This window comes from Lotus japonicus, chromosome 6 (genome assembly GCF_012489685.1).
Source record: "Lotus japonicus ecotype B-129 chromosome 6, LjGifu_v1.2".
NCBI classification, from domain to species: domain Eukaryota; kingdom Viridiplantae; phylum Streptophyta; class Magnoliopsida; order Fabales; family Fabaceae; genus Lotus; species Lotus japonicus.
The window spans coordinates 49,720,512-49,736,369 of NC_080046.1; the positions used below are offsets into that span (position 1 = coordinate 49,720,512).

General features: G+C 38.2%; 2 protein-coding genes across 2 annotated transcripts; both read left to right on the top strand.

The window, feature by feature from the left end:
• Nucleotides 1–3,221: 3,221 nt before the first annotated feature.
• Nucleotides 3,222–7,994, top strand: LOC130723836 (serine carboxypeptidase II-2-like). The gene is made up of 9 exons (XM_057574974.1): nt 3,222–3,564; nt 3,745–3,852; nt 4,661–4,756; nt 4,842–4,934; nt 5,048–5,133; nt 5,228–5,491; nt 5,907–6,040; nt 6,410–6,505; nt 7,565–7,994. The coding sequence occupies exons 1-9, from the start codon at nt 3,294–3,296 to the stop codon at nt 7,827–7,829; spliced, it is 1,413 nt and encodes a 470-aa protein (XP_057430957.1). The 5' UTR covers nt 3,222–3,293; the 3' UTR covers nt 7,830–7,994.
• Nucleotides 7,995–13,319: 5,325 nt separating this feature from the next.
• On the top strand, nt 13,320–14,675 carry LOC130725491 (uncharacterized). The gene has a single exon (XM_057576714.1). It carries the CDS (start codon nt 13,320–13,322, stop codon nt 14,673–14,675), a length of 1,356 nt encoding a protein of 451 aa, XP_057432697.1.
• Nucleotides 14,676–15,858: the final 1,183 nt, after the last annotated feature.

Below are 15,858 nucleotides of genomic sequence, written 5' to 3' on the forward strand. Positions count from 1 at the left end.
TAAAACCTTCCTCCACCTCAAACCTTGTCCTATCGATGCTGTACGTGCGCACGATATGAGCACCTGCGAGTAGAACATTCTTTTCTATGGCTACCCTGACCTTTTTACAGAATATGTGGCCAGCGGCCTTTTCACGAGCTGCTGCCTGACCTCTCTGAACAAAGTAATCCACCATCCTCCCGTACGTGCATTTCACCAATGCAGTTATAGGCATGTTTCTTGCACCCTTCAACACTTTGTTAACGGCCTCAGATAAGTTTGTTGTCATATGGCCATATCGACGCCCACCCTCATCGCATGCTCGACTCGATGTCTGATTTTCGATGCGGTCAATCCAATCTTTGATAGCTGGACTTATTCCTCGAAACCGGCGGAGTTGTCTCTGAAAAAGATATGGACAAGGCTCGTAACCTGCACATTTTAACACAAATACATTGTATCACAGGCTTGCAGTACTCGAAAGCATCACAACATTGTTTGAAGGTCCAAAACACACGTTTAAATGTCTTTGAACCGACAACGACATTACCATTACAGTCGATAATGTCACTTGGGGATATTGCGTAATAGGACCCAGGGGAAAACCGAAGCATATAATTCAGCCATCTAGGGAGCAAGTCATATGACTCTTCCCAGTCACCAAAGATCCGTGCAACCGCTCTCTGCTTTGCTTTCCAGGCTTTAAAGTATGATACTTTATACCTGAGCACACCAGTGATCCTCTCTTGAATAAGAGAAACAGGTACAGTAGGATGGGTACGTACCATATCTGCAGCATTAGAACAAAATCATAAATTACTAAGTATTTTTAAGGGTAACAAAATAATAATACTGAGAAAAAATTGTACCAAGAATGAATGAACATATAAAGTCGGATGTCATCTTCTTATGGTCCTGCGACTCTATCGTATTGATGCATGTATGCAGACCGCCCCACCTAGTTACCGTCCACATTCCAGTTTTTTTAGAACACATGACCCTCAACTTCCAAGAGCACCCATTCGGACATCTTGCCACAAAGTATGTGGGTTTGGATTCACCCACAATATAAGTTATATTTAGCTTAAAACAATAATGCTTGAGGGCCATCTGGACATCTTTCTTGGTCTCAAAACACTGGTTTAGATATAATTCATCACCTAGCTGCCACGATGTCTGATCATCCCCTCCAGTATAGAAATATGTCTCTTCATCGGGGTGTTCCCAGTTAATATATGAATAGTGTGGAGACTCATTCCAAAATGGGGTTGAGACGCCTGTAACAAAGAAGATTTATACAAGACACGATATATGGATAAATACAACACCTAAAGAGTTAAAGTGACTATACATAACATGCGTTTCAGAAGAAACATTCACCGGCGTCGGTAATCCAATAGGAGGTCCGGGATTGCCGGAGCCACCCTCGTCCGAGTCGGACGAGTCACCTCTATCACCCAATCTTTCATCTTCATCATGATCATCTGAAGATAAAATCTCCTCACCATCCACATTATCAGTGTCATGGTAGTCATAATCATCATCCAAATTCATTGTGTCATCACCCAAATGAACAACCTCCTCAACACCACGGCTACCACCGGCTTCATGAGCGAATGCCTGCTGCGGAGTTATCGGATTGGTTGAGGCCGGTATTGATGAACTTCCAGCTTCAGCAATATCAACGTATAACTCTAGCGTTGTCATGAAAGACTGCTGACGAAATCCATCCATCATGACACTCACGTCTTGATTATCAACTAGCTCAAGAGGTGGAAAAAGGATTGGATTTGAGTTAGTCATAAATCTGCAAATGACTCTAGAAATTATTTGGTTTCTTTGGAGCTTCAACCTCTCATGGATTTTACTCTTCAAGCGGTCGAATGTGATGTTGCATTTGAGATGCATGGACCTTGCTTGACCTTCAAATATGACACCTTGATTGCCATTGAAAACTCTACCTCTAGAATACACAAAAGCAATGACCCTATCCATCTTTGGTGATTTTTGAGCTATTAAAACGTAGGAAGTTTTGGAGAAAATTTGCAAATGGTGCTGGGAAGAAATCTGATTCAGAGAGCTTGGTTTTATAAGGAGGATCCGGAAAAAATTATATTTTTAATGCATTCGCAATAAAGCATTTGAATGCTTGTCTTTGACCGACACTGCATTCGTTTCCTACCTCGCGAATGCCTGTCATTGGCTGTATTCTGCATGCATGTCACTCATTGTCAGCCATTCGAACTAAAGCATGCGAATCCCTTGTCTCCAGAGCATATTCCACATGCACGTCCCTTGTCTTATTAGCATTCGCAAGGATGCTTGTGAATGACTACTGTTCATGCTGGCAAATGTGTCATTCAGTGCTGAAAAGTTAATTTGTCTTATTACCATTCGCAAGGATCCTTGCGAATGGCTACTGTTCATGCTGCATCATGTCATTCAGTTCTGGAAAAATTGTTTGTCTTACTACCATTCGCAAGGTTTCTTTCGAATGCTGTAAAGTACATGTCAGAAACTACCCCAGACAGCTAAATTTTATTTTTTTTACCCCCTTTTTCCAATTAATATTTGTTTTCACGCCATTCAGAAAAAAAAGCCCACTTATGACAAAGCTTTGGAAAATAAGTCAAAACAAAACAGAATATGTGGTTTAAAAATCATTACATCACGTGGAGGGGGAGGGCACACCTTGTTTGACCACAAAACATTGAATCATATATTTGCGGATAGTTATTTGCCACTAACACTTACTCTTACATCACATTACACTTTCTCTCTTACGTCAATCTCCACTTATTTTTTCAAAAATCTAACTTTGAGCACTTTTGATCTTCATGTGCATGGGGATAGTAAGTTGAGTGTTCTAAATTCGGTAATGATGTCCACAACGGAACACTATAAGGAGCGGTGTAGGCATACCTACAAAATGTAGTTTTAAAATCTAAGAAAAAATGAAGAGTTTACGTAATGAATAATGCTGAAGTAAATAAATGAGTGAAGTTGCATTTATAGACCAGGTGACTGTTGTATATGCGATTTGAGGTCTTTCTTTTGTGTATATCGGAAAGATAAATTGTATGCGTTAGGAATTGATCCCGGAATCTTCCCCTACCCAACTCATATGTCTCTTAACTCCTACCAATTAAGCTATTTTACCGGGACTTGAGGTCTCTAAGAAGCGCTTTTAGGATGATGATTATATTTAAATAATATTGTCATATCTCATTACATACGTTGACTTAAAACATTGCTTACATATCTCCAAGCAAGCAGGCAACAACCATTGAAGCAGAAGCTTGTGGTTTTGGCAAATGGCCAAATCTGAGTGGTCTCAAATTTTGGCCATAGCCATAGTTGCCACCCTTTTGCTATGCATCAATTTTGCAACATCATCAGACCCATTTCTTCACCAACACCATGACAAGGTTGGTAGGCTCCCTGGTCAAAACTTCAACACCAGCTTTGCACACTATTCTGGCTACATCACGGTCAATGACAAAGCTGGGAGAGCACTCTTCTACTGGTTCATGGAGGCAGATCATGATCCTCACTCCAAACCTCTTCTTTTATGGCTCAATGGAGGTTGATTGATTTAACCTTAAACTTTACTACAGTAACAGTAGTAGTCATCACTATTTGTTTTTTAGCTCAATTTTAGTCATGTTTTCTTGTGATGGTTGTTGTAACTTTGATGATCAATTGATCATGCTCTGTTACTATTGGGATTGGAATGAAACAAAAATTTCTTGGTGGGCTTTTCAGGACCTGGATGTTCATCCATTGCTTACGGGGAGGCAGAAGAAATTGGCCCGTTTCATATAAAGCCAGATGGCAAGACCCTTTATCTGAATCCTTATTCTTGGAATCAAGGTGAGTGAACCTACAAGCTATTCAAACTTTTTTATTTTAAATTTTTTCCCAATTTCTGAGAATGTTTCTCCCTGTTGGGGCAAGGAGAACATCTTCGAGATTTAGTCTGTTTGGATTTTCGTTGAACTCAAAGTGGATCCACTTTGAACTCATAAGGCAAAAATCCTGCTTCTCCAATCCAGAGTCAACGTGTCAAATTCCAGCTTCTCTGTTGAAACCTTGAGATGTTGAAATCACGTCAAACCAAACATACACTTAGATACAATGAGCTAACCAAGGAAACCAAGAATTTGAACACCATATTCTGACCCAAATTCTTCAATATTAGGTCTATTGGTGTAACTGTTTGCACTTGTATGATCCTCACTTTGTTTAATCCTTGTGAATTTGAACTTATTCTCCCTCATCTCCATTCACACTTAAATTTCCTGTCTTATGTCATCCTCTAGAGTTTTCAATGCTTATTTGATAACTACATCTGTGAATCTATGCCTACTGCACATATTGTGCTCCACAGCTTTTAATGCTTATCTGATAATGATAAGGGTCCCTACCTATGCCTACTGTCATATTGTTTTCACTTTCTTTAATGTCTATGTCGTGCTTATTATCTTAAGCTGCTCTGTATAACATGTCCTCCAATAGAAACTGTAAAGAAGTTGTCCTTTCTATTGAAATAACTGCAAAAGGAATCTTACTTATGCTTATCATGTACTGGTTTTGATGAGCAGAACTGCAGAAATGAAAAATTAATGAAGAAATAAGCTTCATAAATGCAATTTTGTCTAACCATTTGTGCTTTTTGTAGTTGCCAACATTCTTTTTGTCGACGCTCCTGCTGGAGTTGGATTTTCCTATTCAAATACTTCATCTGACTTGCTAAACCATGGCGATAAGAAGACAGGTAACACTTTTACCAGTTAGCATTCTTCTCTTCTCGTTACACACATATTCACATGCCAGTAGAATTAATAAAATTTTATGTGCAGCTGAGGACTCTCTGATATTTCTATTGAAGTGGTTTGAGCGTTTTCCCCAGTATAAAGGAAGAGACTTCTTTATCAGCGGCGAGAGCTATGCAGGTAAACAAAATTAGTGAGATGAGAACTCTCATTCTGGTAATCTGGTTCATTTACTTTACGTAGGATTTGTAATGTTCTAATTGTATTGGTCAATCTTTAATCCTGGGTTTCAGGGCATTATGTTCCTCAACTTAGCCAAGTTATTGTGAAGCACAACACAGCTGGTAAAGAAAATGCTATAAATCTGAAAGGTTACATGGTACTGAATCTACTGATTGCTTTTTTGGAAAAAAGTAATTCCTTGGTTAATGCTTCTTGTCATCATTATCTTAATCATTATAACTTTGCTGCAGGTGGGAAATGCTCTGTTAGATGATTACCATGATCAACTGGGCATGTACGAGTTCATGTGGTCAAGTGGGATGATTTCAGATGAAACATACAAGCTTTTGAACCTGCTATGTGATTCTCAGTCACTCATACACCCATCACACTCATGTGAAAATATTACTGAAATTGCTCATAGAGAACTTGGCAATATAGATCCATACAGCATCTTTACTCCTGCTTGCCATGCTAATGTTAGCCAGTCAAGTCAGCCAGTGAAAAGAAAGCATGTGAGTGGACACTTCTTGCCATACAGCATTGAATTTAATTTCTTATGGTCTTAAGGAGCACAGTATTGCTGACTGTTGATGATTTTCTTATGTCTCATGGTGCAGTATATGTATATATTTTCCAAAACATATGGTACTGTGAGTGAATGCTATAAATAGCCTATAGTTGTTTCCTGTTGAAGCCAATGTTCTGTATCAAACTTCCTCTATATCCTATTTGTGTCTGACCATGTTTATCATAAGACATTCGTTAGTTTTTGGTTTAAATTCGGACATAAAAATCACGAAGTTAAACCCAAAAATATAGATTGTGACATATTTCAAATGATAAGAATTTTTCGGCATGCTACAATGTGTCTTAGTTTTGAGATATTTATAGTGCAGATCCTTATTGATTTGTCATGTCATGTAACAGAGATTTGGTAGACTCGGTGCTGGGTATGATCCTTGCACAGCGGAGCACTCCACTATATACTTCAATCTACCTGAGGTCCAAAGGATTCTTCATGTTGATCCAAATCATAAGCCTGCTAAATGGGAGGCCTGCAGGTAATGCTCATTATAGAAACACTTGAACGTATAGCTATTGCGATACATTCTTAATTCATTGCTGGAAAAGGTCAAACAACAAATGAAATGAGGTTTATCATTCTGGTCTTTTTTATCAGTAAAAATAAAAATCATTTTAACACTCAGTTGCTATTTCTTCTTTACAATTCTCCTTTCATTTTGAAACTAAAATTTCAAGAATCCTTGCAATTAAATCATTTGATGATTTTGATAATTGGTAGCATATTTGGAGATTATAGGCCTAGCCTAATGTGCATTATTGTACTTCCTTCTATTTCTCTCCATTTTGCATATGTTTCATTTCTTTCACCAAATTTACAGAGATTAGAATCCATTTATTCATTACAGTGTAGTGATAAATTCCCACTGGAAGGATTCTCCAAGAACAGTGCTCAATGTTTTTCATGAACTTATTCATTCGGGACTGCGGATATGGGTTTTCAGGTTATTCTCATTTTCTAATATATACACATCCTTGCATTTGTGTTTACTCATTCATCTGCTGTCATACTTTGCATAAAAGTAATTCCACCCCCTTAAAATGGCAAAAAGACAGAAATACCCCTTTTAAAAAACTTTCTCTTTGCATCCCCTTCCTCCCACCACCCCTGCTTCCTCATACCTTCTCTCATCTTTCTTCTTCCTTCACCAACACCTTCCCTTTTAATTTCTCTCTCCAAACCATCCTCCATTTCCTCCGCCTCCTTGCCCCAGTCGCCGCCGCCATCCGCCCCTAGGTCCATCGTCGCCATCACCTTTGCCATCGCCGCCATCGCCTCTGGTTAAGGTACTGCTCGCGTTCTTTTCACTTCGTTTCTGTTATCGTTCGCACTTTAAAGTGCATGTACTAGTCTTTGAAGTGCGTTAACAACGCACTTTAAAGTGCGCAAGCTACACTTTAAAGTGCGAAACATATCAGAATGCAGAAAAATTGGAAAAATTGTATGGTTGTTTACCTTTTTCTTTTGCCAATGTAGAAGGTATTACCATGAGTCCAGTTAAGTCCTATGAAGTAGACAAGTCGGAAGAAAAGTCATTATCTCAGAAGTTAGTTAAAACAGAGGATGTGCAAGACGAGCCACTTTCTGTGGATGATACAGACAGGTAACTTACTGTTTATGTCTATGACAATAACAAATTTAATCATATGTGACCTTGTAATGACCAATTGTATTTGCTTGTAGGTGTTTGCTTCTCGGGATGAAATATTGGAATGGGCTCGTAATCTTGGGAAGCAATTGGGCTTTGTTATTGTTATTACGAGGTCTGACGATGGTGGTGTTAACATGAAGACCTTTATGATAACAATTTATGTAATGGTGTTATCGTTAGTTGATCAAACAGTTTATCATAACAAAATACTTACATGACATGTGGTCAGTTGATTACCTTATTGTTATGTAATCATCTCATGCATTTTTAGGTCTATTCTTTCAAGTTTTGCATCAAACAATTTTTGCCTCCTAACATAACTTACATTTTCTGTCCTATATGTTATGTCAGTGGTAATACAGATGGAGTACTCCCTGTAACATCTACTCGCTATAGCATAAATGCTCTCAAGCTTTCAACTGTGAGCCCCTGGCGTCCATGGTATGATGATGAGGAGGTAGGAGGATGGACTCAAGAATATGCTGGACTCACGTTTGTAACTGTAAGGGGTGCAGGCCACGAAGTTCCTCTGCACAGACCAAAACTTGCTCTGACTTTGCTCAAATCCTTCTTAGCAGGAACCTCCATGCCCAAGCTCGAGCAACTCAGCAACTAGTGAAGTTTATGTTCACATTTCCATTTGTTTTTACCATGGAATATTCCTCTAAAATTCTCCCTTATTCATCGTGAATTATAACACAATAAATAGGGGTTTGAATTGTGTGTGTGTAAAACTTATGTTTTCAAACGATTATAAGTTTATAAAAGATTTTCGCAAGCATTTGGTGCAGCGGATATAAAAGTAATATTGTAAACGATACAAACACAACAATATATCCTGGTTCACCCGCAAACGATGGAGTTACGTCCAGATTTTGGCTTAACCAAGATTTTCACTATTAAGTTTTAAGGACTTCTCCTACAACAAGTATTCGGTAGGACTTGTTACAAAGAGAACTGGAAATAAAGACAAGCGAATCCATTTGATTGGTTACCTTTCCTATATAATAGCAACTTATCTTTGTATTTTTTTCAAACATAAAATTAATAGGAAGACAGGGGTTTAGTTAAAATTTTGTTCGTAATGTATATAGAATAGCTCAAGTGGTAGGAGTTGGGGACATATGGATTTGGTAAGGGGATGTCCAGGGATCAATTCCTGGCGGGGCAATTTATCTTTCCGATGTTAAAAAAAAAACATTTCTGATTTGATTATTCTCTTGATTTCATTAGTATTTTACATTTAGTCAAACTGCATTTATTGTTAGAGAAAATAATAACTTTAGTAAGATTAAGATTAGGATTATATCATATTGGCCCCCGAAAGATGTTACCAGATTTTAAATCAATCGTCATGTTAACTTCTGTGTTAACATTAAGAAGTGCCTAAGGTGCTATGAAGGGCCAACATGCAAATGCCCTTATTTTGAGTACTTGCCTTCTGTAACAATGCCTCATACACATCCTATGCATGTTCAGTAACAATTATTTGAGCTTTTACTCTTAGTTTGGTAAAGGAGAATTATGAAAGAGAAAAATAGCGGAGAGATTTTTCACTCTCTCGTATGGTTCAATTCGACAACAAAGACAGATTTATTAGCATCTTGGCATACTTGGATAGAAAGTGATTAGACAGTGCTTTGATGAGTTTCCTCGTGGTTCTGTAATGGAAACCAAACACACTGATTCAGCCTACAGGTCCCCGTCGAATAATTTTTTTTGTTGGAGCTAAAACTAAATTGTCTTCAGATCAAACAATCTCCAATAATGACAGAAGAGTTTTGAGAAATTCTGATGACAAGGATCAATTTGATAATTTAAGTGCAGAGGTGAATTTTATATACATGCCCCCTTAGTATTTGTTTTGCACTTTCATGTAAAGCTGTGACTCACGGTGACTGGATTTATATATTGTGCTGGAACATCTCCAGGATCCTATTCTCAGCAATGTGAATACTTTTGAAAGCGTTGATGCTTTTGTTTGCTATGGCCTGCTTTTTATGCTTCCTTTGTTGATAGTTTCCTCGTGGCTATCACATAGCAAATGATTGCTGCAATGCAATTAAGTTAGTATGCAGAGCAGAGAAGTTTCTTTGATGTCACATTTTGTGGTTGCTTGCAATGCAATTTTACACGAAAATGCATATTAATGATGGCTGCGTTACTTGTGTGAGCACATACTTCATAAAACAGTATTCTGTTAGGCATTGCTTTTGCCTTCTTGGGGTAGCTTTACCCTTGGTTCATTCAGTTCTGATAATGCTGAAGTTCTTTGAAATGGAAATCACTGCACATCTTAGCAAAGGATTTTATTGTTATGAGCTGCACATCACTGCACATCTTGATGGCCCTGGTGTTTTTGGGGTGAATTCCTACTATATGAGCTGCTTTTTGAACTGCGCAATGTGTTTGAACTTTGATCTGAAGCATAAACAACAAGCTTTGTTAAATTTTCGTTACCGATTTGGCAAAGGAATTGGTCTCTTGGCTGCAACTAGTGTGACCAAGATGGCCTCACAAGTTGTCCCTAGCAAAACACCTCCTCCACCACTTTTGAAAAGGAAAGCATGAGGGAGCTTCACAGCCTGACCAAGTCAAGCCATGACAGTGCTTTCTAGGTCACACTAGTTGCAGCTAGAGATCAATTCCTTTGAAAAAATGAAGGAAAATAGGCTGAGGAGGAAGATGATGTCTCTCTTTCCATTTTTGCTCTGATATATAGCCAAGATGAGGCCTCGGATTCCTTTGGAGAATCAATGCGTAGCATATGTGCTTATCCCTCTCAATTTCCTCTTCTATGTTTATTTCTCAAGCTTTTACTTTCTCCTCTCTTTCATGCTCCAACTATTCTTGTTTCAACTGGAAACAAACTTGCACCCACGCACCAGTTCTTTGTCTTTTTTGTTTGGCCTTTTACTTTCTTCTCTTTTTCTTGTTTTTTATTTTTTGTTATTTTTTTAGAAGTTGAATAATGTTTAAAATGAAAATTAAAAGATAATATTAAAATGGAAATTAAAACTACACCTAAAAAGAGAGGAGAAAAAGTTGATATAAAAAATGTGCCCGATAAAATTGGGTGCTGACATGGATCATACGTTTTTTTTTATTAATTTTAGATAAAATTGATTTAACAAAAATCACAAAAATAAATTGAAAGTAAAATGATTTTGTATTGGATATATGTATAAAAATATGTGAAATGAAAATTACAATGAACAATTTAAGAGAGTTTATTATTCTTTGTTCACAATAATTTTGGCTGTCCAAAAAATCCAAACTTGCTATTGAAACCTTGAAAATCACGTTAGTTTTTTTTTTTTTTGTTTCCGAAGGTATCTCCACAGCTGACAGTCATGAGACTAATCCTTCGAGGCTCTGAGATCACGTTAAGTGGGTAGGCCTGGACTAGATGGTTAAGGAGCTCAACTATCTACCAGTTGTGCTACACCTTGTTGGTTAGTTTTTTTTTTTTTAGTATACATATTCAATAACATCAGGGGCAAAACCGCAAAAGTCAACACTGGCGTGCACAAAAACCTTCGAAGTTTCGTATAATACTCTGTGACCAAGTGACGCTAGCTTCTACTTTAAGCAATGTGGGCATGACGATAAAATAAAGATAAAACAAATAGAAAAAAAAAACGTTTTTTTGATTTTTTCTTTTTTGAGTTCGACTCTGGTTACCACCACATATTAGGGCTTTCCTTAGACCTTAGGTTGCTTACCGGTGTAATTATAGGCCACTCATAAACACAACTTTCATTACAATCTTCTAAGGAGGAAATGTCTCATTTTTACCAACTGAGCCAACATGTGTCGGCAACATAAATACATTTTGGTAATGTCTTTGTTACCCACTCAAAATGGAGGGTTCCATACTTTTTGCTTTAATCTGTCATCATTTCTTTTGCAATAAATTTTTAAAATTTGCAATTCAGTTTTCTTTTTTTTGATAGCATGGCGGGGCAAAGAGCCCCAAAAGCGAAAAAGAACACTAATCAGCAGGAAGACTAAGGGAAGCAACAGCCATCATAGAGTCCTGATATAAGATATGACGACACTCCAAAAGCGGGTGATGCAGCAAGTGTACTCCAAAGTTGAAAACATGGGCATTTCGAGCCAAGCAATCAGCTACCATTAGTTTTCTTAGTCTATCGAAAAGTACTGAACCGTCTAATTTTCAAGTGTTTTGGAGCAATGCGAAAATATTTTTTTCTCTCCACTTATTTGTACTTGAAGGTGAAAAGAAAAAAAATAGAGGAGCAAATATTTTAAGGGGTTGCTCTTTGCATATTCATAAATAGTTTTTTTAAATACATTCATAATTACTAATAATACACCAATTTTTTTGGTATACACATTCGGTATCTGGTCACCCTTTGAATGCCGTCAGATTCGGAATTTAGTCGCAGTTAAGACTTCTCATCCCCCTATATTGTGTGAGGATTTAACCCGAAAGTTATTTCCACACACTCAAGCTGCATTACCAACTGAACTACCCCTCTACACCAATTTGTTTCAGAGTTTTATAATTACAAAACTACCCATTAAATAAAAAGTGCATACCCTCAATAAAATTACTATTTACGCACCTTATACATTCATTCTTTATTAAATTTTTTCTTTATCTTTTTCATTTTTTCGGTCATTTTCAATGTTCTCTGCACCATAAGGCGTCATTTTTTTTGGCTTCCGAAACTTGAACTTCGAAGCTAATTTTTTGTTTCAAAAGTTCAAGCACTATAGTGAAAAAATGGAAACTTAAACTTATAGCTAAGTCATTTACCAAATCATAGCGCATTCAAAATAGGACTACCTGTCTATATCGAACCAATGAATGGAAAAGACTCAATATTGCACCACGGTAAATGTCATCCTGCATAATAACCCACAATCTACACTCAGAGCCCCATAGACAAATCAAACCTAGCCCCGAAAATGAAAATGGAGAAACAAACATAATGTAGCTACCTGGTAGAATGAAAACGAAAAACAATGGGAGCCACACAAGGGCCCGTTTGATGGACAATATAAGCAGACATGATATGATAATGCAATCATATCATGATCTAATCAGTTGTTTGTTGCGCCAGCAGGATAAAATAACACAATCTTATCATATTTAGTGTCCATCATGTGTAAAATGTGTTCCGAGGGTAGAGCTGAAATAGAATTATCCTGACAGGATAGGATAACAGTTTCCAAATCTTTTTTAGTACCCTAACCCAAAATTCAATTATTTCAATATTTATATAATTTATAATAATATTAATTTCAAAATATACTAATACTTTTATTTATTAATTAGTGGTTGTTATTGCTAAGTTAAATTTATTAAGTTACTCATAAATTTAATTAAAAAATGAAATGATTTATTAATGGGTGAAATATTGAATTTACTCAAATAAAATAATTATTCACTAAAAATGAAATAGACTACTCTTTTATAAATATTGATTTATTAGTAGTAAATATAGACTACTTTTATATTATTAGTTTCTATTATTTAAAATTATTTCTCTACTTATATATTAATTTATAATTTAAATATAAATTACTTTTGAAAAATTATTTTTAATAATATTTGTTAACCTTTTTTATTTTACTTTTTGTCACTTGCCACTACTAAATTAAACCAGTTGGTTAAATATATAGTTTTTACTTTTAATTAAAACAAGTTCCCTTCAGGAGAAAAATTAAAATAGCCTAAGTAATAAATATTAATTAAATTTTAGTTACTACTAAGACATAGGCTCATTTATAAAATATAAAAATAAATTTAATAGAATAATCACGTTTTTAAAAATTTTAGTTTTTAAAAAATATTATGTATTTTTATTTAAGGGAAAATTTTATATATTTTTCATTGTTTATATCATATCTTATTATTATCCTATCCACCTCAAACACATGATAAGATAAAAGTGTAACATGTTTTAATTATATCCTACTTTTATTCAACTATCCTATGTTGCTTTTATTCTAACCCGACCACTCAAATGGATCCTAAGATTCATTAAATGGCATGGAGAAGGCAAAAGGTCATAAGCTTTCATAGGACATGTAAGCGTCTCACCTGTACTCACATCATTCAGGTTAATAATCAATGATGAGACATTTCTCAGAGATGAAAGGTAGAGAGAGATGGAGAGAGAAGGGAAAGGAGAAGGAACAACGCTTGACAGGTTGGATCACCCAGGGCGCCAAGGGTGGAAGGGCAACTGGAATATCGGGGAGAAGACGTTCAGAACCACAACCATCAGGAGGAGATATCACCAGCTACTACTTCTCTAACTTCCCGGAGAATTTTACAGAGAAAAACATGTGGGAGATATTTCAAAGATATGATCGGGTGTGGGAGGTCTTCATAGCCCCTAGAAGAGATAAGAAAGGAAAACGGTTCGGGTTTGTTAGATTTATCAATGTAAAGAACCCTGCTCGTTTGGAACGGGACCTCGACACCATTATAATTGGATGCACGAAAATGCATGTCAATTTTCCCAGATTTTACAAGCCTTCGGACAGAGAGAGGCCTCCATTACCTCGCCAACCTGAACCTGTTCAGAGGAAGGTTCCTAGAATAGAAACCATTCCTCATGTGACTGCCAAAACTAAGACTGCACCACAACTGAACAACATGAGGAGGTCCTTCGTGGAAGTTGTAACGTCGGAACCGGGGACATGTCGTGAAGACATGCGAGTTGATCATGATGGCAAATCACCAACATCTTACTCGGTTGAGGTGTGGAAGGGACCTGTCAACCAAGTAGTACCTGACTGGCTAAGTCGGAGTGTTGTTGGGGTGGTGCGCGACCTGGAGCTGATCCCTCACCTTCAGAATGCGGCCATGCTCGAAGGATTTCATTATATCCAAGTGCGGTACATGGGTGATGACTCGGTTCTGCTAACTGGACCAGAAGGTTTTGATCTGGAGGACGCCCTGAAGGGCGTAGCAGACGGTCCAGATGCGGTATTCGACGTCGTTTACCCTTGGTCACCAAAGGATGCGCCTGATCACAGGGTTTCCTGGGTCAGGTGCACTGGGCTCCCTCTCCACATGTGGAACAAAGCTTGCTTTACAGAAGCAGTTAAACCAATTGGTGATCTTATTTCTGTCGATACCTCTACCTCAGATTTCACCTTCCTGGAGTACGCAAGGATTCTGGTTCGAACTAATATCCCACATCAGGTTTCACATTACAGGCGAGTGAATGTCCAAGGAACTGTCTACAACATAAGGCTCATGGAGGAATTTTGTGAATCACCTGCTCACAAATGTGGCATCAACCAGGAATATCTGGATGAGGATGAGGATGATGTTGATGAGGATGGACAGAGTAGCCCGGACTGGTCGGTTCATGTTGTTGCTCAACACATTGCTTCCCTGGAAATTTGGTTGATGAAGATGACTTCAGTTCCTTGCCTGAAACCCAGATTCCGGTGCCTGGCGAGGCGGCGATAGAAACGCCTGCCGCATTAAGTGAGTCATTAGGGGAAAACACTAATCCTGGCGTTATGGTCGGTGAAATTGATGGGGGAAACGACTCCAAGGTGCATGATTGGGAACGAACCTTCAATGCTGGAAGTAACGGTTTTAATGATGGAGCAATTATGGGAGAGAAGACGACATCAGCTACAAATTTGGAGGATGATTCAAAATCTTTTGTAGCTGACACAGCAGGGGGGGCCACAGAATATACTAGGGTTGACCAACTTAATAGCACTAATTTGTTTCAGCCTGTCATTGAGGATTTAGCCGTTGCTGATTTGGAAATTGATGAGGCCCACTTACAAACAAAAAATCAAAAGGATGCTGATCATGGCCAGCCCAATACAGACGTCGGGTGTGAAGGAGAACCCGCAACCCGGACTGACCCGGTTCCAGCCGCTAAACGGGTCGCAATTGAATCCCTAGGACCCAATGACCCAGCTCGGCTACAACCCAAAAGCGCTAGGGATTGCACCTCTGAAGCTATCGATCAATCCAACCTGATTCCTGGTCCTCTTGGTCGTGCTACCCAGGGCCATCACACGCTCGACCTCAACCTGCCAAATCAGGAGGAATTTGTGGTTGAACTCAGGAACTCTTTCGAAGCTCTAAGTCGCAGAACTAAGTCCAATTCGACAGAGCAACCTGGGCGTGACTCTCAGGCAACATCACGGGCATCTATCCGCAAGGCTATGCGGCAGAAACAATATGAACAAGGTGAGGTCTCTTCTCCTGCTCCTGCTCCTGCTAATTCCCGCCAGACTATGTGGCTACAGAGGGGGTCAACGGAAGCAAAGTTTTTGTGGGATATTGGAAAGCAATGTGGTGTGTCTTTCCCAGGTGATGAAGAGACAATCATTAGCAAGATGGGTGAGCTACAACGCAGAGATGTAGCTGGGAATGGCGACGGTGCCAATGGTGGGTTCTCTACAAATAATCAATGAAGATCATGTCTTATAATGTCAGAGGACTAGGGGATGGGGCCAAACGCCGGATGATTCGAGAAACGATTTGCCAGAACCATGTGGAATTTCTGTGTGTCCAGGAAACTAAAATGCAGGCCATAGATAGACAGTTTTGTGCTCAGTTATGGGGCGACTGCGACTTTGAGTGGAAAGCTATTCCGGCAGTAAATAGAGGTGGTGGCCTTCTTTGC